We start from the raw sequence: 26,731 nt of genomic DNA on the forward strand, positions 1-26,731 counted from the left end.
GAATGTCTTTTCTCTGGAGTTATTTGGTGAACCAAACCCTTTCGTGTCAGTATTTCAGTCGTATCGACGCGGCTGGCCCAATCATGCCGGTGTCGGAGTAGCGAGACGCTGAGGAAATCTTTGGGATGAGGCGGGGGAACGAGCTGGATCGGGTGGGAGCATTCGTCACTTGAAAAACGCTTGGCAGTGTTGGTTTAATGTTATTACAAGCTGTTACCACACATCCCCAGCTCTGGTTGAGTGCCAGCAAAGCCACGCTCACAATTTATCCTGTTTTTACAAATTCTGCTCTGACAGCAAATCATAGAAGAGCCATTTGCTTTTTTTACTCCGTAAGAATGACTCCAGACGAATACGGTAGCAAGGGGACCGATGTGAGGATCTCAAGTCGCTGAGACGGATCTACAGTTTATGCTGCGTGGCCCCGTGCCAGTTTAGTGCCATCCGGCCCCTTGATGCTCAATCTGAGGAAAGGGCGACAGGTTCGGCCCACCAGCTCATCTTTTCAGAGAAGTCACTCTGTGTTTCCAAAGCCCAGTTAAATTAATGTCACTACCTGTGGCCCTGTTTTTAGTATGACCTTTACAAATCCTCTTTTAAAATGTGCATTCGCTGCTCTGGTCTGCGGTCTTTAAGCTGTCAAGTTGTGAAGGAGCTGTGAAAGAGGAGAGAAATTGGTCTGTAGTCCCTATCTTCTCATTTGGCAACTTGGGCGGATCATGTGATTGTCCGAATCAGGTCATGCGATACCCGCAGAACAATCTTAAATGGGCTCAGCCTTCTCACTGCATCTTTGTGCTTCCAAACCTTTTTAAACCATTCCTTCATGTGGGTTTTATTATTATTATTTACAGCTTATATGTAGCATTTCATTTAGCCCCAGCACATTTCTTAAAAATCCTCACTCACGGTGACCGTTACCTGAGATAGCACTGAGAGGTCAGCTGGGCAATTATAATGATCAAGGAGGTTTCAGATAAGGCTGGGCAGCCGCCGAAGCCTGGGCAAGAACTCGACATTATGCAGGATTTCTTTGAACTGTCAGTTAAAGTGAGCGACGGTTTCCGTTCTTGTCAGTAACCCGAGTTAACAAATTAGACCCAGTGCATGTGAATGAGGAATAGCATTATGAAACTTGATTATAAACCCTGTTATTCTTAAAGTAAAGCCTGCAGCTCCAGCCAAAAGTGAAATGGCCTGAAGGACAGCAATGTAATTGTTATTCTGAATTGGGCTTGTAAACTGGAATGCTGGGTTAATTGTTATTTTAAGCCTTGTTTTAAATTACTGTTGTTATTGTCATTTTTAATTCTTTTCATAAAGCGTTTAGCTTCATGAGTCTTTACAATCTGTCAATCTAAGTCAGTCTTTTTTGGTAAGATGTGTATTTGGAATTAGCAGGATGGATTTGTTAGATGTTGTATGTGGTTGAAATACTGTATATAATGAAAGTTTTTAGTTTTTAACAAACTAACTCATGTTTATTTCTTCTTTGTGATCAATGCAAGGGTCTCTTGGGGAAACGTGTGATGCACCATGTATAAAACTGATTAGGGTTCCCCCTTACATAAAACCTCTTTCCATAAAAGTTTAACACTTTCTTTTAATTTGTCTGGCTCAAGATGAAACCTCCTTGCTGCCCACATAAAGAAATTGGCAGATTTTACATCTTTGTGAAGTTTTATCTTATTCTAGTAACACAGTGGTATCTGCAGACTCATTTAGATCAGTTTAAGAACATAAGACCAAGTCCAGTCGAGAGGAGCCCATTCGCCCCATTGTGCTCGTTTGGTGTCCATTAATAACTAAGTGATCAAGGATCCTATCCAGTCTGTTTTTGAATGTTCCCAAATTGTCTCTTCAGCCACATCGCTGGGGAGTTTGTTCAGATTGTGACGCCTCTCTGTGTGAAGAAGTGTCTCCTGTTTTCTGTCTTGTCATTTTTGCCTCGTGTCAAACCTGAATTAAAAGCAGGAGTGTAGAAAGCTGCGGCGCTGTGCTTCAGGCCATGCAGGCCAGTAAAACACTTCAGACATCAATTCTGAGAGTCTGGGGGATAATGTTGACATTTGTTTTGCAAATTGCTTTCCACTTTAAGAAACACAAAGGTGAGAGATGGTTACGTTGAGACGGTGAACTCGTGTCTCTGCTGGTTTCTTGAGAATGTGTTCCCAGCCCCCCCCGCCCCCCACATCCCAGGTCCGTGTTACATGTTCTGTACTTTCTCTAATAACAGGTAGCTGTTGAAATAGGACAACCAAAATATAAACCTACAGCAGTCTTTCTCATAAATAGATGCCATCCAAATAAAAAATAATGTACCGTGAAAGGAAGTAGAATGATGCATTAATGATGTTAAATAAAAACCGTGCCACTCATGTAAATTATTCAATATGTTTCTGTAATTCATTAGTGTTCCCCCCGGCTCTTTAATTTGTACACAGAGACACGTCCTGCGCTCTAGATCAGCCTCTCCGCTGGGAGAGTCGGGCCGGCCTTCTCTCTCGGGGACCAGGAACCGAAGAATCTCTCGCCCCGCAGCGATATTGCTTTCTGGGGCCGTCGTTTGTGAGAACAGAGCTGGCAGGAATTCAGATGGCTTGTTGCCCAAATCTACATCCCATATGTAGTATTTTTGTTTTGCTCCAGGAGTACAAAACAGCAGAAACGCAGTGTGAATGAGAACCTCGTATCTTCGTACCTCATTGTCCTCTCAACGGGCAGAACTGCTGAGATCCGGTTTATACGGTACAGGAACACGCCCGTGTCTTCGTGGCTGTCCGGTGTCTCCTGGACGCGCTCACTCAACGTGTTTGACCGTGGGAACCATAAACGTCCTTGCGATCTTACAGGCAGTAAGACGTCATGCCAGCCAGCTACCATGCAAAACACAAATGTGATGCAGATGGCACACTGTCAGGGACTATGGGTCACACGGCTGTAGGTTTGCGTGTCGGCTCACATACCTGTGAAGCGCCCTCACTTGACCTTGACCCGTTGCACGCGGACTGAGCTTCGCCCCAGCACTTTCTGGCATGTATGGCGTGGGATCCGTGTTGCGGTCCGCGTCCCGGAAAGAAACCCATTCTGCGTCTCCTCCTCAGTGTGAACACGCTCAGCTGGAGAAACGCACAGCTACTGGCTTCTCATAAATCAGCGCTTCCCTCCGCCTTCGATGTGGCTGCTTTTGCTTCTCCGTTTCGCAATCTAAATTAAATTAAATTATCTCCTTCCCAGAAAAGTCTTTCAATTCCCCTGCCTGTTCATTCGTCTTCGTTGCGTGGTTGTCCCTGGAGCAGTCCTGCAGCGCGGCTTTGTTTTGCTTCGGTATTTGTTTAAAAATAGTGTCTTACCTCTTCTCTTTCCGTGCAGAAAATCTGAACCAACAGTCATTTCAGGGTCTGTGTGTTTTCCTACTCGGCCTGGTTTGCTATAGGTGTGAACGATAAGCCATCTTCTCAAGTCTCCTCTTGTCTGGTGAGGAATTTCGGGAAGCTTTGACCGCCCGTCCGTCCACATCAGTGTGATCTACGGTCCTGTTATGCCAATCAGATTTATATTCTCTATCAATATGCAGTGTAGAGATTGTTTAATAAACTGTGTACTTCAGATGCTGTAATTTCAAGTGTAAATATGAAGCAGTTATTGCTATATAGATGGATATTGTTTTTCCTTTTGTATAGCCTTTATGTCATGTTATTACCACGTAATTCACCTCCATACGAGGCTGTAAAATAAATCGTCAGAAGTACTTTCTCTTCAGCGAAACGATTGACTCGGAGCACAACGCACCTCCGCTGTGCTTTTCTCGTCCCGCGCACTTTGTCCGCACGTGTCGGCGCGAGCAAATCGGACCGATGGAGACGGTAACAAGCGCACGCGGTTGACAGGCCTGATCAGGATCGGGTGTAGCTGACAGGCGAGATTACACAAAGGTGAAGCAGAGCTGAGATGAATCATTGGACGTGTCAGCGCCGTTTTAACACACCATCCCTTCTGCTGGAAGCAAGGGGCTCCGAGCAGGTGAGGCGAAATGAAACATGTTTGTATGCAAAGCAAGATTAATGATGCCAAATCAGATGCGCCGCGGCTCTGATAGGACGTGTCGGGTGATCGATGTCTTACAAGCCCGGCTTCATCCTTGCGCTGGCAGTCGTGCGACCTGCGGGTGTTTATTGTGCCAGTGTTTTAGATTGACGATGTCGATAGCGGGGATTTATTTATTTATTTTTGTGCAGAAGATCTGACTTTTATGTCTGAATTAATACCAAACCGCTATTCTTCTGCAAGTCCTCTCTGGTATTTATTCAACTTTCTTACCCTTTTACGAGGACTTAAAAATCTGTTAAAAATCTGCCATTCAGGACAAAATTCCTAATGAATACCTGAACACTAATCCCTTAATCTCTCTTACGTGCTGGGATGCATGAAGTAATTTAGAGATGTTATCTCTGCCCTATCCCATTTTAAAATCAGAGGGGATGTGACTGGTAGTAATTCTAGTCGGTGCAGAGATTTAGTGTTTTTTTTAATTTTATTATAAAGATACTCTAGATGTTGCCTGGATAAAAGTAAATGATTGTCTGCACTGAGCCATATTACATTTTAGCAAAGGAACTTGATGCAGGGCTACTCCAATACACACCAGGTTTATTTATACTGTTTTAATTTGGTGTTTTGGGCTCGGTCTCAGTTGGGGTTGTGATTGTAGCTGATGTTTTCTACGTGTCCGGGGGCGCCACAGAGTCCGGCCCTGAACACACAAACCCAGGTCTCTCACGGCAATGAGATGGTCTGTGTGGCCGGCAGTGTGTGTAGTGGTCTGGAGCGGGGAGTCGTGGGTTCAATCCCAGGTGGGGGGCACTGCTCTTGTACCCTGGAGCAAGGCACTGTACCCAGAATGCACCAGTACAACAAACAAAAAACTAAAACATTAATCCGCTGTATAAATAGGTAATTCTGTGTAAAAATAATGTGCTACATTGTAACAATTGTAAGTCACCCTGCTATGTAATAATAATAAATAATATAGACCCAGTACAAATTACTTTCTGAAAAAGGTCAAAGAAAATTGGCTGCATTGGAAACATATGTTGTTAAAGATGAGAAAAGGCAGAGGTTTTTTTGGGGTTTTAGTTATTTTATTCGCTTTTCTCTGCAGGATCTGATTTTTAAATTATCATATTTTACACTTTTTTTAGCTTTTGATATAATTCCATACAGTGTGTTTTTTTAAGTAGACTCAATCAGCCACAGAAAGTATTCTGCTGAATGAACTACCGGCCTTTGGGCCGTGACGGTAATGAGGCGTGGGCCGTGACTTGGATCAGTTCAGTCACTGGGGACGGACAGAGATTAGGGGGAGTGTTACGGGTTTCGCGCTGGGTCCAATGAGCCTCTCGCTGTGACGTTGGGGGACGGGCCTCCTGGCACCGGGTCTGTTGATGTGTAGGATGTGCACCAGAGACCGTGTGTAGCGGCTGAGCACTGTCCACACGCTATACAAACACGTGTTTCGTATTTATTTACTTTCACAACTCTCTGTGAATCGACCTATAGCACTCAGTTGTCTGTTAACTCTTATATGCTTTAGTATTTAATATCAGAGGAAGAAATTCATGATACAACTTTAACTTCCATACTTTCACAAAATGAATAAATACATCGCCAATAATTGATATAAATGCTTGAAAACTGCATACATTTGATTCTTGATAGCATTTTTCATGAAAGTTCAACCACTATTTTTAAAACTCTGTGTTGAATCCTATATCATTCAAAAGCTTATTTTCCAGAGCGTATTGTTGGCTACTCCATATACAGCCATTTCCTTTGTAGACGTAGTGCTAAACTAAATAAGAATGCACAAAAAAATTACTACACAACGAGGCTGTCACAGAGTGGGCTACGACAGGGCTTTAGCCAACTGTATGACTACTGAGAAACAAACTATATATTTTTATATTGATATGCAAATCAGTGCATATTTAATTAGGGGTTGCCTCATATTCTTGTAAATCAAACATTGGATTTATGTGTACTTTCAACTGGTAAAGTTTCATTCTGATATCAGTAAAGGATAAACGGGTATTAGGGTGTTGTGCCTCGCCTGGAAAATGCAGCGATTTTACTGTACAAAGTGTTGCACGACCCCCTGACCCCCGTCTGTTTGTCTTGCAGTCTGATCGAGCGTGGGCAGCTGGAGATCGCCACTGGCGGCTGGGTCATGTCGGACGAGGCCAGCGCGCACTACTTTGCCGTGATTGACCAGCTGTTGGAAGGACACCAGTGGCTAGAGAAGAATCTGGGTACGTTGGAGACGCAGACCCTGACACATTTACAGTACCGGGTGTCTGTGTGTTTGTTCATGTGGTTATTTGTCATCCTGGCATGGAAACAAATGGTGGTGGACTGGCCCGCTGTGGCATCGATTAAAACTGTGCCCTGCGCCCAGTTGTGAGGGCATCAGCCAGCCTGGGGTGGACTCCTCTGTCATGGCCGTCTGTCTCCTGCTTCGCTAAAACTCCTGGCACATCATACCAGCATGTGTGTGTGTGTGTGTTTGTATTGTTTTCAATGTCTATTGCTATGCTGAGGCAAAGGCTGTGATGCTCAATTACGGGGGTATTTAATTTCAGGTCGTTAAAAGTGCATTTTACATTGACACTGTTTTAGGAGTCAAAATATATCGTCTGAAGATGCAATTCAGCGTCTCTGTGTCGTAGCACTGGGGGTCATGTTGGGAACAGCTGGAGATCAGAAATATCTGAGAGATGCCTATTTCTGTATGATGGGAAACAAACAAACAAACACACACAATGCAATATTGTCTTCTTGGCAGCATTTGCTTTATGTGCTTGTTTTCTCTCTGCCCTCATCTGTCTGTGTAGAGGAAGGGAATTCAATTCTGATTTGTCTGTCTGTGTGTGTCGGTGCTCTTGTGTGTTAGAACACTGTCCTAAATGCTTAATATATGACACACAATCTGCAGTTTGATCTGCGATAACAGTATATGAGTAATATAGCTAATACAGGCTGCGACCAAATTCAATTCATGCTGTTAAGTAGACATCCGTTGACATGAGAGAGAAGAACTTGGCTTTTCTCTCTGCTTCTCTCCTTTTTCCTATCATTTGTTTTTGAGGTCCCTATATCTGTTAAAGGCATAGTTTAAAGGAAAATGCGCATCGGTGTTCAGAAACTGGAAAACATCTCCATGTACAGATTTCGATGATGGTGATGATTATAGAGATGATTATTGTCATTAGGAGGGCGGTGTTGTGGTCTGAGTAACCGTGCGGTCGATAACCGGCTGCACTGGCAGGAGTCTCAGCCCCGGACGGTGCGTCTGGAGAGCAGACGCCCGCGACAAATGTCAGCCGTCTCCGCGCACCGTTGAGGCGGAAATTTAAGAGCAGATTAAAACATCATCTGTTCTCCGGCTTATGTGCATCGTTGGCTCTTGGAGAGCTCCGCACGTCCGTCCGGGCCGGTTCCAGCAGCTTGCCAAGGTCAATATTGATGCTGGTTTGTGTCGGCGCTTGAGGAGGTGTTGAGAATTACGGTTGTGTGGGAGAGAGGCTCGTCGAGATTCATGCCTGCGTTTCTCATCCCGTGGCTGTGTCTGCCAGATGTCAGTTTCCCCCTCCTTAAGAGCCCCTTTAAAAACACAAACCACAGCAAAAGACATCAGTTTCTCCACGACAGAATGAGCAAATGTACTGCTTTACTATACGTTTGTTTTATCTTATTTGTTATTAAATATACAGCAGTTGCTCTGACAGATAATGTAGAACACCCTGGGAGAATCTTTGAGCGTTTTGTGGGTCAGTTCATTGCACGTTCTCATATTAGACCAACTGTATTTGAAAATAAAGTTGTGGGATTTTTTCTCATTTAAATGAGTCAGGATGTTGGCTGTGATGACCGTCACCAATCACTATTGAAGCCATAACACTGTCTCGCCATGTTTCATAGCTGAGACAGGTGTTTTTCTTTACCTCACTCTTCCCTGTGCTCTTCTCTCAGGGGTGAAGCCCAAGACGGGCTGGGCCGTGGATCCCTTCGGACACTCCTCCACCATGGCCTACATCCTGAAGCGCGCCGGCTTCACCAACATGTTAATCCAGAGGATCCACTACTCGGTGAAGAAGCATTTCGCCACGGAGAAGAACCTCGAGTTCTTCTGGCGACAGAACTGGGGTGAGCGCCCGAGTCCTCGGTCTTCTGGGTCGTCTCTTCTCATGTTGTACACAGCCATCACTTTGTGCTGATTAAGGGGATTAATTATGAATTATAAAGTTAGTAGAAAAGCACAAATCCCTTGAGATAATCCCAGAGGAGGAGAATTGTCCATGTTTAGGATGCTTTCATTTCTGTGTTTTGCTGCATTCATTTTGTTGCTTATTACTGTATAACACATTCGGCTTTAAAACATCCTTTAAACACGTTGTTTTAGTATGTGTTTATGTGACCTGTAACTAAAGAACTCTGCTTATTCACTTACACAATGTGCAGGGTTTTATTTATTTACTTAGTTATATGGAGAAAAAAAAAAATGCATTTCTACAATTAAATTAAGGTAAACCCATAAGAACATAAGAAGGTGTCCAATCGAGAGGAGGCCATTCGCCCCATCGTGCTCGTTTGGTGTCCATTAATAACTGAGTGATCAAGGATCCTATCCAGTCTGTTTTTTAATGTTCCCAAATTGTCTCTTCAGCCACATCGCTGGGGAGTTTGTTCAGATTGTGACGCCTCTCTGTGTGAAGAATTGTCTCCTGTTTTCCGTATTGAATGCCTTGAAGCCCAATTTCCATTTGTGTCCCCGGGTGCGTGTGTCCCTGCTGATCTGGAAAAGCTCCTCTGGTTTGATGTGGTCGATGCCTTTCATGATTTTGAAGACTTGGATCAAGTCCCCACGTAGTCTCCTCTGTTCCAGGGTGAAAAGGTTCAGGTCCTCAGTCTCTCAGTAGGACATTCCCTTCAGACCTGGAATAAGTCCCCGCATTTCACAATGAGGACAATGTGAAATATCGTCTTTATAACTCTGAAAATTTGTGGAGAAAATAGCGTATTTTACCCGTTTTTATGTCATAGCAGAGTTACCGAAGGATGCAGCACTATTCTTGGTCTAACCACAGGAAGTGTTTTTACATCAGGAGGACAGTCACTCCAGAACCATCCAATCAAATCACTGCCTCACCGTCCTCTTATATTCACTGTTAAGCTGTTAAAACCCCTTTTACAGACGTCATTTAACAGCCCTCCAACAAATTAATCAAAATCACAACAATATAAGCTCTCTTGGCAACAATACCCTTTACAGAGAGGAACACATGAATCAGTGTCAGAAGGAGCTGCACACCCTTCGACAGTGTATTGAATGATATTTTGTGCTCAGACGTCGTTTGCACTGGTTTACACACAATCGCAGACCCATCCGTGGCAAGATCTCTGAAGTACAGTGTCTGTTGTGCGGTTAATTTTCCAGTACGCTGTTATTTGATACTGTTTTCCGCCCGCGCATCCCACCGCTCTGCCAGGCTGACGGAAGCTTACGCTGTTGAGATATTTTTCAATAGCGATATCGATCCGTTATAGTTTGAATCGCGTCTGAAGTACAGGTACCCTGATTATAATCTTGTCGGCAGCGTGGCCTGTCAATTCCATACCCATAGCTGTCTGATCCAGAATTACAATCCACAAATGGACATGACATGATTTTGGACTTTAAATGAGGATCCGTCTGGAATGACAATCCTCAGTTCCCCGAGAGAGTTCCTGAACCCTGGCATGCTCTGTCGAACACACACACACATCCTATGTTCACATCCTCCTGCCACAGTTATCACTCCCATATAGCTGATAATTAATACGTATATAAATAGACTAAATCAGGATCCCAAGCAATTGGAAAAAAAAGAAAAGAAAACAATAACACGGTCGGCACTGAAATATTCAAAGTGTGACCGTGAGTGTGGTGATGACTCGATCTGCACCAAGACTGAAGCGAAGCCAAACAAACCCACATTGCATTGCAGTCAGTTCAATACGAGGACTTTGTTTGCACCTGACAATGTGGCGAGAGAACACCGACTGTTCCCTCTGGAGGGGAAGGTAACATTGCAGGAGAATCTGAGGCGCGGGGGTGCTTTGTTGGGAACTGCTCTATAATGAGACTTAAACAGTGTGCCGTGTGACTGGAGAAGCCGCCGGTTCTGAGCAGCGCGGCAGGTGTGAGCCTGGATATTGGACCAATTAACAGCCCCACACAGCGAGCCAAGGTGTCGGCTCTTACTAGAGCTCAGCGGCCTGGTTTCTATTGCTGGGCACTGTCTATAGAGCGTCTGTGGAGTGCGCGGAGGTGTGGCTCGGCCAGAGAGAACAGTTCTCCAACAGTATCACACAATTACATCTGCTGAGTTCGAAAGAGTGCTTCTGTTTTGGGGCTCTGCAGCAGAGAGTCAGTAAAGTATGTCAGTGACTGAATTTATTGGCAATCCCCCCCGTTGAGCCGGCCTCACGTAGTGTTTACTTTTGGTGGGTTTCCAGCTCTTTCCTCTGGATGAGATTCGCCACCCCCAAGCTGGAGAGACGCTTTCCTTCTCCTGTGCCAGCAGTGGGTATTTTTTTTACTATTTTTAAACAGCATTTAGTGAATGGTGTTGATGGTAATTACAGGTCAACTTTTCAGACACATTGATGTTGCTGTTGTTTACCATTTGAATTGAAATCCATCACCTGGTTTTGGGAGACAACAGTATTCAGTATTCAAGCCAGTTTGGTCGTGTTGTTTTCAGGCACCGTACATTTGCACACATTTCGATTGCGGGAATAATCTCTGACACACTTTCTGCATTACGGACGTTTATATAAAAATGAATTTGCTTTTATTTGGGAGTTCAATGCAGTGGGTTTTCATACTACAGTATGGGAAGATAATGTCATCGCTGGTTTGAGAAATGAAATAAATGAGTCATTTTATCTGCAGAACACCGCAGACAACAGCTGTTCAGCTTGTTTTGACATCTTGTAATCACACTAGGGGGGATTGCTTCTTTCTAATGCGGTTTACTTTGTGTTGTGTGTTTCTTGAACACAGCATTCATACAACACACAGAGCGCTTAATGAGTTATTGATTTGTGGTATTGGTTCCATTTCAGAAAAGAAGTTGCATGAAAAATCCATATTGTTTCTCTGCACGTGTTGTGTGTGTGAGATTCGCTCCGCATTGTGAGTTAGCTGGCTTTGTGTTTTCGTGCGTGTTATAGATGTGGGGCTGGGCTGGTTTTATGTGTTACTTCACGTGAATGAGCCTGTTATAGTGACATGACTCCTCTGGACGTGGAATAGCATTCTAACAACCCCGTCACCTTATGGTGTCGGGGTTTGGCGCTATAATATAATTCACAGATGCCTTTGATACATGCCTATAAATAATACTTTGATAGTGTTGAAAATGTTGTTCGTAGGCATTCTCGAAGATTGTTGTTGTCTATAGTTACACATAAATAATATATAGTTACGGTTGTTGGTTTAATGATGTTGGGGATGTGTGCCGCTTGGATCTAAAGGTCGCCAACATCATCAGCAGCCTCTCCACAGGGGTTAATAGAATATGCAGTTTTCCACAGCAACCTGTATCGCTTTCACTCGACGGGATGGGCGAGTAAATCACTGCGGGTCTTGATATGGAGGAGGACTGCTGGAGTTTCGCAAATGTGTTGCTTTAACCTTTTGTTATCTCCATCGTGTGATACCTGAACGAGGGCCATGTTCATTCCTCACCCCTCGTGTAATTCTTTGCATTAGCTTGGAGACACACGCCTCAGGATCCACCGCGGCGCGCGACTAAAAGCATTTTTATTGTTTCTGGGAATGCAAATCCGTCCGTCGCTCCCCACGCGCTGGCATCAGCCAGAGTCATTACGGCTGCGGTATATATGCGAAAAATTGCCACAATCCATAACATTTATTCCATTAAGAGTCGAATCCTGTTAGTGTATTTCCATAAAGCCTTTTCTCCTCTTTGCAGCAGCAGAGTGACGTTTTAGCCATTTATTGAAATTGATTCATCTATATTTCAGTAGATCTGCATCTATTAAAAAAGGAAGTTGTATTCTGCATTTACAGCCAAGTTAAACAACGACACAAGAGGTCACAGGGCTTTCAAAAGCACATGATGTTGAACTAAATCATTCTCGAACATAATGTACTTTATGCACAGACATTATAAATACATTACTGATGCTCATCGACGTGTTTCTTCTGTCTCCCATCTCTGTGGGGGGGTTCAGACCCGGACTCAAGCACCGACATCCTCTGTCACATGATGCCCTTCTACAGCTACGACGTGCCCCACACCTGCGGCCCAGACCCCAAGATCTGCTGCCAATTTGACTTCAAGAGGCTCCCGGGAGGCAGGATCAGCTGTCCCTGGAGGGTCCCGCCCGAGGTCATCAATGACGGGAACGTCCAGCACAGGTGACCGGTATCGCCCACGATCGGGGGTGTGGGGGGCAGCTAGGGGACAGATTTGTACTGCGCACGGCGCTCTGAGCAGTTTGCCTTGTTCCTCTGACGCTTTTTCCCCTACCATAAACATTCCCCAAAAAATTAAATGTATGTATATGTGTAATATACATGTACAAATATATCCACATTTCTCATCTGCCTGATCCGAACGAAAGCCGTTATGCCCAATTATGCTTCTCTTTCTTTTCTTACTTTTTGAATGACACAACGTTCTGCTCAGTGACACATGGGTGACCGCCTCTCTCTCCCCCTCTCCCCCCCGCAGGGCTCAGATGCTGCTGGACCAGTACAGGAAGAAGTCCCAGCTCTTCCGCACCAAGGTGGTGCTCGCCCCCCTGGGGGACGACTTCCGCTACACCGAGGCGTCCGAGTGGGACCAGCAGTTCAACAACTACCAGAAGCTCTTTGACTACATGAACTCGCACCCCGAGCTGCATGTCAAGGTAGAGACCGAGCTCCCTCTCTCTCTCTCCGTTTGTGGAGTTGCCGCCATTGCCATTTGCTAAAAGCTGTCAACCTCCTGTCGTGCTGCAGGCCCAGTTTGGCACCATCTCGGATTACTTCGACGCCCTCCACAAAGCCGCCGGTATCGACCAGAAGCACGGCACTCCCTCGTTACTCCCCGTGGTCAGTGGGGACTTCTTCACCTACGCGGACCGGGACGATCACTACTGGAGCGGATACTTCACTTCCCGCCCTTTCTACAAGTGGCTGGACCGGGCGCTGGAGTCGCACCTGAGGTAGGCGCCCGTCTCCTCGTCTCGCTCCTGCTCAGACCGATGCGAGTCTGTCCGTAGGGTTTAAAGGACCAGTTGGCATAGGAGAGAAACATCTAGATCTAGTGACCCGTCTGTCGGTGGATTCTGTGTCACGATGGGTGAAAATGTGTGGGTACGTGCCGGGCCTCACTGCCGGTGAGCTGAACCCCAGCGCCGTGGTGTCGAGTCAGTGACTGAGACTCGCAGACACCCAGGTGTATTAATATACGCAGGCAGCACAGGGGCAGCCGTTAATTATGGGACTGAATTGAGCTCGGTCTAACCACCAATGCGAGAGAATTGGGGGGAGCTCTTTACATCATCAACATGTTCCCCTGAGAACAGAATCTCGAGAGCGGGCTTCACTCCGGTGAGAACGTCCTCTCAGAGGCTCGTCCACAATTCAGTTTTAAAAGTGAAATCGCAAATGATGCACAACTCCACAGATGTGCGGGGAGAACTAATTGGAGGTTAAAACCTCGTTAAGTGTTTCTGTGACACCGAGTTCCCACTTTAAATAATGTAGCTATTTTATTTATTTATTTTAACATCTTCCCAAGCTGACCTTCATTCAATTCAACCTTCTCTCTATCGATCTCCTCTGAAATGAATCAGCCTGAGCTGGGAATCCAGGGGAACATGCACGAGCAGTAAATACAGAAGAGCCAGCATAATGATGGGAATAAAGAGGTTTGAAAAGAGCTGCTCTGCTTAATACGACCCAGGAGTAAATGTATACGAACAAATTAGCTGCTTCCTCCCAAGTAGCCATGGAGGAAAACTGGAGCGAAACCAGCATTGGGTGGAGCTACCTCTCCGGGGGGGGGGGGGGGGAGTTATAGCGCCCTGCCTATATGGGCCCCTTCACGGAGAACAGCAGCACTGTTTTTAATTTGCAGTTTTTATTAATTAACCAGGGCAGGAGGGGGATGCAGCTCTTTCTCGCCACAAAGGATTCAAATTTATCATAAATAAATAAGCAGATGTTGCTCTACTGGTTTTGTTTGTTGGGTTTTGTTAACTGGTGTCTTCACAACGTTGTGTGTCATCCATTTGATCGCTCAATTGAAATGTGACACTTTATCACACAATCCTATCACTGCATTGTAGCAGTGTACCTCAGAGTCCCAATAAGTATATTTGGAATAGAATGGATGTTTTGTCAATTAATGCAAAGCCTGTGATCCTTGCTGTTTAATAGCTGAAGCAACAGGCAGGTGCTAAGATTGAAGTCCAGAGGAAACCGTGGTTGAGAAACTGAGGATGGCACCCACTCCAAGCTGTGAATTTTGTCGTTAAATATGAGCATTACATTTCTATTCGGTTTCTCTCTGGTGTCGTTTTGATATCACTTCCCTATTCATCGCAGCTGCTGGTCAATAAATTGCGTAATTTGTTTGCGTCACATTTTTTATTATTTTTTTATCTATAGCTGTTCCATGTTTAAACGTTGCATGGCTGTATTGTGACGGATAAGTAATCATTCAACAAAAGGCACAAAAAGACCAGCTGGGCTGCTGCGGTTGACGTGTGCAAATTTAACGTGTGCGATTATTAGCATAAGTGGGATTCATTTTTCAAAGTGTCTCGGCCTCCATGTGACTCTCAGAAGTGGGGCTCCGTTAGAACGGGGAATCGGTGGTGATTTTACATTTTGTGCTTCACAATTGGCCAATTGGCCTCTGGTCTCCTTCGTTAAATGAAGTGTCGTGAACCAACACTGCTCTTTTGACTGGCATGTCTAAACAGCTGCTCTGATCTCGGGGTGTCGGCGCATGAGGCTGATTGGGTCTGGCGTGACTCTTGTGCACAGATGTACACTTCGCACATTCCAAGGTGACTGGTTATCTCTCTGGCTCCAAACATCACAGTCTCACTGGCGCAGCTCTGGGCGACACAAGCGAGCTGGGTACCGTCCAGTGTGTCCTTTTTCTCTGACACAGTTTTTGATGCATCTCTGTGTCCTTCTTGTGTGTGGCACTTGCTGGCTCTCTGTGTTTTCTAAGTGGCTGGTGTTACAAAGCCTGGTTTTGTTGATCACATCAAACCAGAGGAGCTTTCCAGATCAGCAGGGACACACGCACCCGGGGACACAAATGGAAATTGGGCTTCAAGGCATTCAAGACAGAAAACAGGAGACACTTCTTCACACAGAGAGGCGTCACAATCTGAACAAACTCCCCAGCGATGTGGCTGAAGAGACAATTTGGGAACATTCAAAAACAGACTGGATAGGATCCTTGATCACTTAGTTATTATTGGACACCAAATGAGCAGGATGGGGCGAATGGACACTGTCTTATGTTCTTACGTTCCACTTCTGAAAAGTGCGCTGCTATATACCTTACCCACCTTACCTTTTTTGAGGTAGAGTAACGTCCAGTGCGTCCATCCTGTTTCTGAACAAATGTCCCTCTCCTCTTTTTGCAATATCTTATTTTCCCCATGTTTGAGGAAAACATGACGCCTTGAAGGGTACAGCGCAGTCGAGTTACCGGAGATGCAGTCGAGTGCATCTGTGTTTTTCGTTTTTCCATACGAATCTTTCACTTTGACTTGGAGGGGTAGCATTTTTCACATTTCTGCACAGGCGAATACTCCACAAGCTCTTGTGTCCAAGGGTTGTGTTGTGTTCAACACGCTGGCTGTTTTTTTGCACTTTAAGAAGAGGCAGACCATGTGTGGCCTGCAGCCCCTCCCCCCCGCTCTTTGCCCCCTGCGCTGTAGTGCCCTCATGCCCACTGACTGGGCCGCGCTGAAGCGTGTCAAGTTTCTATAGCTTTCAGACTTTCTTGGTTAATTATAAAATTATTAGAGCTCTGAGTAAGTCAATTATGCTTTATTGGGAAGATTGTGAAGCATAACTAATTTAACCATTTCCAATTACTATGCTAATTTCTCACACGGCACAGAGAGAGTACCGGAGGTGTGCGATTTCATGAATCTCCGATGAGAGAATCGGCGCTCGTACAGGGAGCAATATTGTGTCTTCACCCTTTGCGAAGGGCATTGACAACAACCCGCAACAGATTTCAACCATATGCCACTTTGTATAATATACAAACAATTGTGCAAGTTGGCATCAGCTGTTACTGCTTTTGTGTTTGTTCTTGATCTTATCTTTGATTGGGTATATATTCTTGTTGCTTAAACACCTTTTGTTACGTTAACAGACCCCCCCGAAGTTTAATGACAATCCTGTCAGACTGAGAGAATAAAAACCTGATTGGTAGAGAGAGGCTTGTGTACAGTTTTGGAACATGTGTGTCGTTATTTCCTACATTGTCAAAGCGCAGCAAAATAAGTCACTGCGTTGATGGCTGGTGTTTCCCCAGTTCCCTGCTGCGGGCAGCTGACTAAAACTCCTCTGTGTTGAATGCTGAAGAATGAACCGGAATATGTGGAGACTGGAGGCAGGCATTGGGGGTCTGAGTGGATCACTTGAGGAAAAATAAAACCTTCCTCGATGATGCTTTGAAATCTGGTCTTAGGGTCAGGAGTTAATCGTATGGAGGGATGTGTGTATTTGTTTGTTTGTTTAATAATCAGTTCATTTGTGGCGCATCGATCTGGTCACATTCACGTTCTTGTCCATTCCTCAGAGCAATCCATCACCCTGATCCGCACCAGCGAGTGAGTGATCGAATGAACGCACAGCTCGGGGGGGATCGGTGCACCGTCAGCGTTTTGCTCATTGATGAGGGAAATATTTATGAAGTCGATCTTCTTATGCAAATCCAATCACAAGCTGCCACCTACAGAAAATCCCTTTTTTTTTTGTTTGTTTGTTTGTTTTTATGTACCGCTTCTAGGATGCACTGTGCCGAGGCCATCGATCAGGTTAATGCAGAAAACATTTTCCGTGGCTTTTGAGAAATGGTTCCGTAATTAAACGGGCAGCGCGGCCACCGGGCACCCGGTATCCACAACTGAGAGCGGGCCTCGACAAATGTGCGCGAGAAAGCAATCCTGTGTCAACACAGCACGTGCATATTAGTGTGCAGGATTCTTATTCTCATTCTCTCTGCTGAATTTCATTTGAATCTCTACATTACCACTCGCCGGACTTGCGTTATTTTGTTGAAATCTAGAGGGAGACGCGTCTTTTTCCTGGCATTTCTGTTAATGCGTGTTCAGTGGGAAGAGCAACGCCACTCAGCTGCCACAACAGTCTTAACGAATAAACAAATGCAAATAGAAACGATTGCGGTTTAGAGTATTTCTCCCTGGCAGCAACATATTTGTCAGCACCACTTCATGAAATAATGCATCGTATATTGTTTTTGGTTTTATTGATTCAGCCTGTCCTCAGATTGTTCCCGGGACGGCTGCAGTTACTCTCATTGTTTCTCCAGCCGCCCTTAATAAGAAATCGTATGACTGGGAATGAGCAGAGCCCCCCGAGGGAAGATTTAATGATTGCCGACTGAGAGGGGTTCGTCAGGGGAAGGGGCCCCGTACGAGTTAATGCCCACCGCTGTCTCTCTCTCTCTCTCTCTCTCTCAATGGGAATTCCTTTGATTAAAACGTTAATTCATCATGCCTTATCAGCTGTGTTTTTCCTGTACACTCACAGAGCCTGAAATGCATTCGCTTTGCTGTTTCTCCTCCACCAGTGTGTTAATTATTATGCTGCTTTTGATTACATTTTTCTGTTGTGGATTTCATCAAAGGAGACAAGGAAATAAACCCTTTATACCCACCGGGCTGTTTTATTGGCTCGGCAATTTGCTGAGATTTTTATTTTTATTATTAAATCTTTCAGAAATCCAATATTAAATATGACAGCCTGTATATCAGGTTAGGGGATGATGCTGGATGATTCGCTCACCTGGGCCAGCGAAGGTGAGAGGGTTTGAGATCCTAATGAGTTTTCTAAAGATAATTCAGCTCCCAGTCGGATCTTTTCCCCCACGTCAGTGCCGGACGCCCGGGCTGGTGTGGGTTTTATTGCCAGTACGACTGCAACTACAGATGCTGATTATGATTGCTCTACATCTAAGTATGTGTGTCTAGTGTACGTTTCATCTCTGGTGGTAATAAGTCGATCCCAAGGGGCCAGGTGTTTGAGCAAATATTACAATCACAAAGAAACCAAGAAAAGAAGAACAAAGCAAAGACAGCAGGATTTTAAATATTCACACAAACAATGATCAGAAATTATACAGTTCCATGCTGTGATTCATAGTTTAATAACTTTTGTTTGATTTAATAAAGGCTTTGAAAAAACCTTTTCCAACAAGTAAACACCACAGATGAACACCCACTTAGTAGAGCGAAATCACAGAGGTGTGCGGAGGGACTTCGCACTTGGACGTGGTTTGTAAAAATACCCGTTTGGCGTTCCTGTGTTGGTGATGCGTGTTGGATAACATTAGTGCAGGAAGTGGCCTCCGTTTCCGTGTCAATACTGGAGTTTGCTGGAACAGCTGCAACTTTTGCTAGGGTATATTGTCAAAAGTGTAGAATTGAGAACAAGGGCAGTGATGTTCAGACTGTACAATGCACTAGTTAGAGCTCATCTGGATACTGTGGACAGTTCTGGGCTCCACACTTCAAGAAAGATATCGCTGCTCTAGAGGCAGTTCAGAGGAGAGCAACCAGACTTATTCCAGGTCTGAAGGGAATGTCCTACTGAGAGACTGAGGAACTGAACCTTTTCACCCTGGAACAGAGGAGACTACGTGGGGACTTGATCCAAGTCTTCATAATCATGAAAGGCATCGACCACATCAAACCAGAGGAGCTTTTCCAGATCAGCAGGGACACACGCACCCGGGGACACAAATGGAAATTGGGCTTCAAGGCATTCAAGACAGAAAACAGGAGACACTTCTTCACACAGAGAGGCGTCACAATCTGAACAAACTCCCCAGCGATGTGGCTGAAGAGACAATTTGGGAACATTCAGAAACAGACTGGATAGGATCCTTGATCACTTAGTTATTAATGGACACCAAACGAGCAGGATGGGGCGAATGGGCTCCTCTCGACTGGACACTGTCTCATGTTCTTATGTTAATTCCTAATACACCTAATATTGGCCATCTCAAAAGAAACAACAGTCTTTTATCCAGGAAATGTACAGTACGATTGGAAAGCAACACTGAGGGAGGGTTACACTTTATGCAGCCCGATACACCGCATACATTTCCACACAAACTCTTCTATTAACATCTCAACGGCTTTATAATTATTTTTATAATGCAGCTTTTACTCTTGTGTTCAAATCTCAGACGTGTAACGCGGAGGTAAGCGTGTATTGATCAGTCTCTGATGTTTCTGGAGTAAATGTCATGAAATGTGCTTGGCTGAAGTCCCTTCGTGGCTCATGGTTCCAGATAAATGAATACAAGAAAAACAAACCGCACACAATCAGGGCTGTGATTGGAAATGAAAATTGCCCTAGCATCCGGGGATGGTAATGTCGAGTAACGACTTTCCGATGAACCCAGCACGGCTTATTTTGTACGACTCGCTTGCCGCAAATTGGAGCTTTTCTTTCCTCATCAGATTCCCAGACAGTGGCCAGAGATTCCAGATATAAACCCAGAGAACCCAGGGGACTTGTTTTACATTTTAGCCGGCCTTACAGAGCTGTGTCCTCAAGACAACCCCTAAATACATCCCTGAGAAGCAGCACTTATGCACCAGCTAGCTACAGCCTGAGATGCGTGTGTGGTTCAATGCAAGTTATCTTGGCAAGGGCACACATTCGTGAAACAATATTCCGTTTCTGTCCATTGCAACCGCACACAAAAAATAATTTGTCTTTTCCCAGTAACACAAACACCAGCAGAGTTCCTCCTGTTGTCGTTTGTATTCTTGACTTTATTCGGTTTGCCTTATACCCTACACTGTGCCATTGCATAGATCTTTACTGACCTTGAGTGGGTGTACAAAAGACAAGGGAAATAAGCTTGTCTGCTCTGATTGTGGCCAGGTCTCCGTGTGCAGCAGGGTTGGCTGGCTGACATCTCGTCACGCTTGAAGGATAGTTGAATTTGTTTTAGAAAAGAAAAACAAATAAAGCCTGTAACTGCACTTTGTAAAACTGACGGAATTTGCTGTCAAGGGCATTTTGTGCGTCTCTGTTTGTCTCTCTTTGACTTTGATGGGATTTTATCGGTCTCGATTGTTTGTCAGGCGATTACCCAGGGAGGTATTTTATGTTTCTCGGTCTCATTTAAGTGCTGCTCGATTCACATCACAGTTCATTGTTCAGGACTTGGCAGGACCTTCTGAAGAAGCGACTGGATTCTCACCTGGACTGCTGTACAGCTGTAAACACGTTCTGCTCTATTGCGCTTCCTTTCTGTGGCTACATGCGTTTTGAACATCAATACACGAGGTAGGCCTTCAGGTGCATGGAGTGATCGTGGGTAATGCAATTTCACATGCATAAACTCATCGACGCGTCATCACACGCACGGGCCACAATGCATCCCGTCACGAACGGCTTCTGGCAAGAGGGAATTTGACTCTTTCGGCCAATGCTGTCTTTCTCCCTTGTCTGGCGCACGTCCCCGTTTGTTCGGTTTTGTCACGGCCCACTGGTGCCCTGCGTTAGGGTTTCAAACGCCAAACCTCGATTTGATTTGAGCCGCGCTGAAATGCGAGCAAGAAGCATGCGATGAGAGTTCGGTTTTCGAATGATCTGTCACTGAATATTTGAGCTCAGGATTTACACGAGCAAATGTATTTTTCCCTCCAAACGCAGATATCATCTGATTTGGAAAGCACATATAAAACAAGTATGAATATAATAGGACTGGCCTTCATATAAACCATGCGGTTGTTTATTCGGTAGGATAAAAAGAGTAGGAAATGCTTAATGGATTGAAATGTACGTGCCGTTGGAGGCGTCGCTAGTCACGGTGCATCTGAATGCATACTGGGGTCAGATGTTTATACTGGTAAATGAGTGTCTGACTGCAAAGACAAATCCATTAGTTCATGCTTCAGATCACAGGTCACTCTAGACTTGGCTGCGATAAAGAAAGAGCCCTAATAGGACAGGACAGGATAGAAATCGAGGCTCGTCAGAGAGGTGGTTCCTTGTGCTGCCTGCGATCGCTCGGCTGCCATATCTTGTCAGATAAGGTCTTAATGGGCACCCGAAACTAATCTCCCGCTCTCTCGTTTTCCACAAGCCCTGCTCTTCTGGACATTTACATGCACAGAGACGGGGATAGAAAAGGTTTGCATGCAGAATGCGGCACCGGCAAGAGTCGCTGCGATCCACAGTGCATTACACAGCCACACGACTCCGCCGCTTGACGCTCTGTCACGCCGGAGCCTAATTTGAATGAGAGTCGTGAAAGTGATATCGCCGTGATTGTCGGAGACGGACAGTGACTGTGGGGAGATGAGCATCTGTGAGTACTGGAGAGACGAGTGATTAAGACAGCGCAGATAATGTGAGCGATGCTGCGTCACGGCGAAGCGGCACCGGGGTAGCGAGGGGAAAATCTCACACCTGTTTTCAGAAAAGTGTTTTTAAAGGTTGCCTACCAATAGTGTGTGTGTGCGTGCGACACGATGACTTTTGAGAAGTAAAGACGTGATCTGTAAACGTGGCGGCGATGGTTCCTATTCTGCTCCAATGCCCCTCACGATGAGACCAAGACTACATGGGGACTTGATTCTAGTCTTCAAAATCATGAAAGCATCGACCACATCAAACCAGAGGAGCTTTTCCAGATCAGCAGGGACACACGCACCCGGGACACAAATGGAAATTGGGCTTCAAGGCATTCAAGACAGAAAACAGGAGACACTTCTTCACACAGAGAGGCGTCACAATCTGAACAAACTCCCCAGCGATGTGGCTGAAGAGACAATTTGGGAACATTCAAAAACAGACTGGATAGGATCCTTGATCACTTAGTTATTAATGGACATCAAACGAGCACAATGGGGCCAATGGCCTCCTCTCGATTGGACACTGTCTTGTGGGGGGCAGGAGAGGCGTGTGGGGGGCAGGCAGGTGGTCCAGGTGGTTCAGCTGTAAGGGAATACAGGGAAGTACAAGGCACAGAACCCAGCGATACAAAAAGTGTGGGTGGGAAATAAAAATTGCCCCTAGGGTTACCTAGGAACTTTTTTACAAAGGATGTGATTAATCTAGGTTTACAGCACAGTTTGTGTGTCTTGTGTTCCACTTTCTGGATTATATTGAAAACCAGAAAAGAAAAAACACTTTTCAGGGATTCGTTTAAAAATATGTAAAATGTACTCAAACCTTCATCATGTGTGTTTCTCTGCCAGTTTCTTAGTTAATTAGCATTTTTCTCTATGTTAGAACATTATTGCACATGGCATCTTTTTGCTAGTCCTGTATATTTTGATAAAATAGAATTTGTCATTAAGGTGTCAGTAAGACAGACTTCCCAGAACGATTCAGTAAAAAAGAAGAAAAAAATGATTCCACTTACAGCCATGTAAAGAAACTCTGGATAAAAGCACCAGGGAAAACAATAAACAATTTGGGCATTTTGCATTTGACCTAAATATAGTCAGCTGTGAAAGCATAAGGTTTAAATAACTTGCACCCAGTGGATTGCTTTGTGTGCGATTTATTAGCTTGCAGGAACAGAAGTTGTTGCTTTCAGCGTGATAGGGGAAGGGAGTTGTGCGCTGGAGGTGCTTTTTAAGCCCTGCCTTACCTTCCTCTAATTGCTATGCCTTCTGTGTCCTGACCCATGAAGCGTAAAATGGACTTATGCCTAATCTAATGAGAAGCTTTATTGGTGTAAATGACTCCTGTTGCCTACAGCAGAATTATAAATAGCTACAGCAAAAATACATTCAAGAGCGTGTGAACTGCCACGGTATACATTCACACCCTCAAATGTACAACTTACCCACAATTCTCTTTCAGCAGTGGACTCCTACTGGAGTTTGTTGTGTTTAATCCCTCAAGATACGCAAGAGTTGTGTTCCAGGAAAACGTGTTGTAGGCGAGAATCGCACAACTTTGCGAGCATTATCACATGGCCAGCGATGGAAATGTCGATGTGCGATACTCAGACACCATGTTTTATACACTTACGGTAACGCAATGTAAGATTTCTGCCAAACTTATGGTGACGCTTCAGATCTTTCTTGGTTGCTCTAGGAGGCTCTCGAACGATCCTAATTTTTATACATTGAACTAATTAAAAATCGATTTGAGTTAAGTGTTGGTCATGCACATAGTATGTGGGTCTTGAATTTGCGTCTCTTTTCACTGTTTCTGTGTTGTGCAATGATATGAGTAATACATTTTAGGAGTCAAAATTTTGTTTTAAAACCTATTTAATCAACTTGCCTCTTTGCAGTCATTGTTCAAATTTGTTTGTGCGCTTTAAATGAAACTGAATGTGAAGGTTGTCCCAGTAAGCAGATTTCGGGTTTAATTTTAGATTTATTACAAGGCTTTAGGAAAACATCTCCCTGCGCTCTGGGATGGATTTGCGTAAACATTGGTCGTGTGATCATGAATATACGCACACGTCGTGTTTTTCGAAGTTTATTCTCCTGCCTGGGTGTCCATGTAAGAAACTTCAATGTGCGTATCTAGAGAGATTACACTTTGTTTTAATAGGCGACCCAAAAAGCAGCAAAACACAATCTGGTGTCTGTGTTTAATTTTCACAGCTTTCACAGCTCACTGCATCTTTTCTACAGATGATTACCTTTTTTTCTTTTTTAATATATATATTTGTATTTTTGGTGTGTGTTTGTTATTTTTTAAACTCTCGTAATCACAAGTTTAGTTATTTAATAAGTAATTATTAAAGTATATCTTTCAGCAGTTTATAAATTTGAATTAATCATGTGCTTCTAATACGAATTAGTCAAAACCCCCATTAACATCATTCTGTGTTTGAAAACCCCATTAACAGCGTTCTGTATTTGATTTAATGTGTATAAATTAATCCCCCCACCCCACCCCCCTCCACACACACACACTTCTATTCTTTCTAATTGTCTTTAAAGTGTCAATTTAGATATGCTTAAATGTTCATGACTAGAGTGAAAACACACACCCTGTTGCGCTGCCTTCAGCTTCACAGCCCAACGTGACACGCCTGCACATATCATCAGATGTGTCACCAGGCGGCACGATGGGAATTAACTCCCAAAATATAAACCCACGTCTTCAAGAACGCGGCCCTCCTCCTCACCTTCACTGGTATGACTGGAAAACCAACGGGAGTCTCGGGGAACCAGATTGGTTCAGTTCAGTATCGTGGGTTGGCTGTTATTGTTGGCGCTTGTTTCCCACACTTGTGTCAGAAGTGCTATATTGAAGCGAAGTACCACAGTGTTATTTCTGTCCCGTGGTTCTAACCGTGAGGCCCGATGTGGTTAATACTGGGCCCGGGGAGGAGCGTGTTGGTAATCCGCTGAGCAGACATGGCCAGACTTATGAATTACCCTCTGTGTTTAACGATGAAAGCTTAATGAAAGATGTGTAGACAGGGCTCTGAAGATGCCAGCGCAGATCTTGTCAGGTACTCCTGTTCATACCCGTGCCTTCATCCTCCCTGGAAGTAGTTTACTATTTCAAAACCAGTGTGTTTTGATGGTTGCTTTTCTGATGAACTGAAGGGAAATAGTCTTAACTGAATTCAATTCACTGCTTAAGCTGTCAGGTCAACAGTGCCAGGGTGAATCTCACCACCTGCTGCAGACTTTATCCAGAAATTACAGTATTTAGTTGTATACTTTTAGTATGTTTCTAATGGTTTGATTGTGCGTGGAGCACAGAGACGCATGTCCTTTGATTCGCACTGTCACCGCCAGTGTTCGTATCTGCACAACTGGAGTTGATTAACATTTTGAACCACAGAAATGGCAGCTTTGTTCATCAGTCCCCAAATCGTCATCCGAGTCCCCTTTCTAGTAGCTGTGTGGAGTCGTTGGCATGGCAGTCACATCCTGGCGCGGAGACTGAGGCCGCGGATCTTCTCTGTGAGCGGTTGAGACACGTGCCATTCGAGGCCCCGTATGAAATGCCTCTGTGTCTCCCTGGATCTGAGAGACACAACTGTGAGATTTCAAACGCTTGAATTCAGATTCGATCAGGGGCGAAAGGGGGGTCTTCTGGCGACTGGAAAACATACAACAGTAGCACAGACATTCGTAGGTTACATGTGTATCGAATTTTTAAGAATGTTTCCAGATTGTGGATTGCATGAATTATTTAGATTTGGCCTTAAATGCTAAAAGGTATTTCCCCAACCACTTCAGCTCATATCAGCCAAGAATTTGGGTATTTTTTCTCATGAATTCTGTTCAAAAGGTAGTTTTTAATTTAGCTACACCTTTCGCTCTCTTTTATGTCTTCCCTCAATTCAAATATCTCAATAGATATATATGTGTGAATGTCTGTGTGTGAATCGCTCACAGTGTTCATTTTCTGGTGAAATTCACTATTCCTCGCCAGTGAATTGGCATCAAAATTAGCAGCTGGTATTTTCAGCCCGAGTCTTCCAGTTTGTCAACACGGCCGATATTGACGCAGTGTTCCTGACCCGAGCCGCGTCTTGTTTATTATGAAATCGCCAGCATAAGTCAATCAGGATAAGTGTAAAATGACCAGAATGCCCTCTATAAATCCCAGATACACACTTACACAGACCATTTGCATATAGAGTAGATACACAGCGCCACTCTATTTGGCCTGATAGTTATTCTGATAGCGCAGAGAGACGGATTGAATCAGGGCTAAGGAGAACATTTGCTACCATGGAATTGCAAATGAAAATGTCTCTCGCAATGAAGCGCAGAGCGGCGATGGCCGGCGCGGTGGGTTTTCTGAGAATTAGAGTTACTAAATAAAACCCAGGTAATAAAATAAAGTCTTAATTAGATTTCAGCCGCTGCCTTAGGAGTGTGGTTTAAAAGAAGGTTTAGCTGAAGTGCGGTGGAATTGTGTTAGCGAGGATTAAGACGGGCCGTTTCCACGCAGTTACGCTTCCTTCTTAGCGGTGAGGGCACTGCAGGGGATAAATGAAACATTTATACAGCCATTCATTTTAATTCCACTTTAATTTAAAGTGGATGTTCTGCCTCCAAATACTTATATACACTAAGATTTTCACTTTTTAATAATAGCAAGATCTGAATCATCAGGATTGATCTCGATAACCAAAATGCCTAGATGGACTCTAAAAGGTGTCCTACAGACATGGAAATTCAAGATTGTAGTGAGGAAGAGTGTGATGGAGGCCAGTGTAACCCATCTGAGATGTGAAGAGAAGAAGTGTGAAGCCTGTGCCATGATTAAACCGCTAGTGAGACGATTGTGCTCAGACCTCAGGAGAATTGGATGCTGGGAAGAAACATGTTTTCTCCAGCTGTTGCACCAATTTTGAGTTGTCTTATATTGCACGGGAAGACGAATCTCTGAGATGACCGAAGGTGCGTTGGTTTGTAAGTGATT

General features: G+C 44.5%; 1 protein-coding gene across 1 annotated transcript in view; it reads left to right on the plus strand.

The window, feature by feature from the left end:
• Window positions 1-26,731, plus strand: part of man2a1 (mannosidase, alpha, class 2A, member 1) — a 94,418-nt gene that overhangs the window by 37,151 nt on the left and 30,536 nt on the right. The window contains exons 5-9 of the mRNA XM_066711586.1: window positions 6,181-6,308; window positions 8,029-8,202; window positions 12,301-12,487; window positions 12,804-12,981; window positions 13,073-13,278. Of these exons, the coding sequence (XP_066567683.1) occupies window positions 6,181-6,308; window positions 8,029-8,202; window positions 12,301-12,487; window positions 12,804-12,981; window positions 13,073-13,278 (873 nt within the window). The remainder of the gene's footprint in view (window positions 1-6,180; window positions 6,309-8,028; window positions 8,203-12,300; window positions 12,488-12,803; window positions 12,982-13,072; window positions 13,279-26,731) is intronic.

This window comes from Amia ocellicauda, chromosome 8 (assembly GCF_036373705.1).
Source record: "Amia ocellicauda isolate fAmiCal2 chromosome 8, fAmiCal2.hap1, whole genome shotgun sequence".
Classification (NCBI taxonomy): Eukaryota; Metazoa; Chordata; class Actinopteri; order Amiiformes; family Amiidae; genus Amia; species Amia ocellicauda.